A 3283-nucleotide genomic window follows, 5' to 3' on the forward strand; every position below is an offset into this window, starting at 1 on the left:
GGTCTCGAAGCCGCGGGCTCAGGCAATTCACTCGCCTCAGCCTCCCAAAGTGCTGGGATTACAGGCTGAGCCACCGAGCCCGGCTTTTTTTGATTTATTGTCTCACCAAATTGCCTGGGTGAGTCTCGAACCTGCGGGCTCAGGCAATCCACTTCCCTCGGCCTCCCAAAGTGCTGGGATTACGGGCTGAGCCAATATTTATATAGTAATATATAAACACCAAGAAGTCCTCATTATTTATTTATTTATTTATATACTTTTTTCCTTATTTGGTGTCTCACTCTGTTGCCCATGCTGGAGTGCAGTGACACAATCATGGCTCACTACAGCCTTGACCTACTGGGCTCAGGTGATCATTCTGCCTCAGGTCCTTCAAGCAGCTGGGAAGGTGGGACTACAAATGCATGCCACCATGCCTAGCTAATTTTTTTATTTTTTTTTTGGAGTTGGAGTCTCACTCTGTCACCCAGACTAGAGTGCAGTGGCACACTCCTGGCCACTGCAGCCTCGACCTGCTGGGCTCCAGTAATCCTTCCGCCTCATCCTTCCAAGCAACCGGAACTACAGGTGTGTGCTACCACACCCAGCTAATTTTTTTGATTTATTGTAAACACGAGGTCTTGCCAAGTTGCCCAGGTGGGTCTCGAACCCGTGGGCTCAGGCATCGCTTGCCTTGGTCTCCCAAAGTGCTGGGATTACAGGTTGAGCCACAGAGCCTGGCTTTTTTTTTTCTTTTTTATTAAATAAGGGTGAGATCTCACTATGTTGCTCAGGTTGGTCTCAAACTCCTGGGCTCAAGCCATCCTCTCACCTCGGCCTCCGAAGGTGGTAGGCTTACAGGCATAAGCCACCATATCTAGCCATCCATTTTTTTTTTTTTTTGAGTTGGAGTCTCACTCTGTCGCCCAGAATGGAGTGCAGTGGCCGCTCCCGGCCACCGCAGCCTCGACCTGCTGGGCTCTGGCGATCCTTCCGCCTCAGCCTTCCAAGTAGCTGGAATTACAGGCACGTGCTACCATGCCCAGCTAATTTTTTGATTTACTGTAGAGATGAGGTCTCGCCAAGTTGCCCAGGCGGGTCTTGAACCCGCGGTCTCAGGCAATCCACTCACCTCAGGCTCCCAAGGCGTGGAATTACAGGCTGAGCCACCGAGCCTGGCTGGCCATCCATTTTTTTTTTTTTTTTGAGTTGGAGTCTCACTCTGTCGCCCAGACTGGAGTGCAGTGGCCACTCCCGGCCACCGCAGCCTCGACCTGCTGGGCTCCGGTGATCCTTCCGCCTCAGCCTTCCAAGTAGCCAGAATTACAGGCATGTGCTACCATGCCCGGCTGATTTTTTGATTTATTGTAGAGATGAGGTCTTGCTGCCCGGGCGGGTCTTGAACCCGCGGGCTCAGGCAATCCACTCACCTCAGCCTCCCAAAGGCGCAGGATTACAGGCTGAGCCACCGAGCCCAGCTGGCCATCCATTTTTTATACAGATGTATTAACACTTTTAAAGATACCCTCTATGTGTCTGTTTAGCTTAGAAATGCTTCTGAAAATACCAGGCCAAGTTTTCTTCTAGTATTTTTGTGATTTTTGATTCTAATGAATACATCTTCAATCTGTCTGCAATTAATTTGGTCATAGGACTGAGAGTCAGAGGGAGGTGGTGGCAGGAGGGAGTGGAAGTGCTGTTCTTTCTCCCAGGATAACTGTTGGGGTTTCCTTAGGGAAGACCTGGCTCAGCTGCCCTTCCTGACCATGTGCTTGAAGGAGAGTCTGCGGTTGCATCCCCCGGTCCCGGCCATCTCCCGCTGCTGTAGGCAGGATGTTGCGCTCCCTGATGGCCGTGTCATCCCCAAAGGTGCCTACCATGGCAAGGGAGGAGGCTCCTGGGCAGGGTGGCGGTCCCTCCAGGCTGTGTGGACCTAGTCCTGACTGTCCCTCCTTCTCTGCAGGGAACATCTGTACCATCAGCATCTTCGGTCTCCATCATAACCCCTCAGTCTGGCCAGACCCTGAGGTACTGCCCTGCCCCCTCTCCATCCCCTGGACCTGCTGAGGGTTGGGGTATTGACTGGGGAAATCAGATACTCTCCCTCTGCTTTACCCATATGTGTTTTTTCTGGGGTTGGCTGGGTGTCTTGAGAGGCCCCACCCAGCAGCCCCATCTTGCCCTGCCCCAGGTCTACGATCCATTCCGCTTCAACCCAGAAAACTCCCAGAAGAGATCACCTCTGGCTTTTATTCCTTTCTCAGCGGGGTCCAGGTGAGATCAGGAGACCTCTGGGGCAGGAGTGGGGTGAGATGTCCTTAGAGGCCTGACTTTCTGGCCATCATGAGTTTTTTTGGGGAGGGGTTTGGGCTTAACAAGATTCTAGGAAAAAAGGGGGTGTATTTTCAGGTACCCTTACCCCTAGATTTCCTGGTCTCAGTTAGGGGTTGGAGTCTAGACCAAGCTCAGGGGATATACAAGCCCACGTGGGAGTCCCAGGCATGGGTAAGTCCCCCACCCAGCTGACTTGCCTGATTGTCTTGGACCATGTTCCAGAAGCAGTGGGACTGAGGTGAGTGTCTTGGGTGCAGTCACAGTCCCTATCCCCGCCCCCAGGAACTGCATCGGGCAGACGTTCGCCATGACTGAGATGAAGGTGGTCCTGGCACTCACACTGCTGCGCTTCCGCGTCCTGCCTGATGACACTGAGCCCCGCCGGAAGCCCGAGCTGGTCCTGCGCACAGAGAGTGGACTTTGGCTGCGAGTGGAGCCGCTGAGCACAGGCCCCCAGTGACCCACCAGGACCAGATCTGGGACCGACCCAGACGCCACCCACCTAGTTTTGCAGATTCCCAGAAATAAAACTGTGCTGTTGCCTGTGTCTGAGTGTCACTGAGAGTCAGCAGAAGGTGCCTAGGGATTGTGGGAATTCAGTGGGTGGCTGACTGGGTGACCCTAGGACCCTGACCCTATCTCCCTGGTTAACCACGGGACTTTTTTTTTTTTTTTGAATCGGAGTCTCTCTCTGTTTCCCACGCTGGAGTGCAGTGGCACACTCATGGCCACCCCAGCGTTGACCTGCTGGGCTCTGGTAATCCTTCAGAATCAGGCTCAGGCAGTTCTCTAACCTCGGCCTCCCAAAGTGCTGCAATGATAGGCGTGATCCCCTACACCCAGCCAAAATCAGAAATTTGATGGTACTTGGTAACCTTCCTTGAGAGAGAATGCTGGGATCCTCTCTCTGCCCAATGTTCCTCCTTCCTGCTGGTTGCAAGATTGAGTTGATAGTTGGAGGTCCATCTTG

General features: G+C 53.2%; 1 protein-coding gene across 1 annotated transcript in view; it reads left to right on the plus strand.

Moving 5' to 3' along the window:
• Window positions 1-2860, plus strand: part of LOC103250635 (cytochrome P450 4F6-like) — an 11659-nt gene extending 8799 nt beyond the window's left edge. The window contains exons 9-12 of the mRNA XM_008049229.1: window positions 1715-1848; window positions 1943-2007; window positions 2171-2253; window positions 2596-2860. Coding sequence (XP_008047420.1) covers window positions 1715-1848; window positions 1943-2007; window positions 2171-2253; window positions 2596-2773 — 460 coding nt within the window. The 3' untranslated portion in view covers window positions 2774-2860. The remainder of the gene's footprint in view (window positions 1-1714; window positions 1849-1942; window positions 2008-2170; window positions 2254-2595) is intronic.
• Window positions 2861-3283: the final 423 nt, after the last annotated feature.

Source organism: Carlito syrichta, unplaced genomic scaffold, assembly GCF_000164805.1.
Source record: "Carlito syrichta isolate Samal-C Ts95f unplaced genomic scaffold, Tarsius_syrichta-2.0.1 Scaffold130776, whole genome shotgun sequence".
Lineage (NCBI taxonomy): Eukaryota > Metazoa > Chordata > Mammalia > Primates > Tarsiidae > Carlito > Carlito syrichta.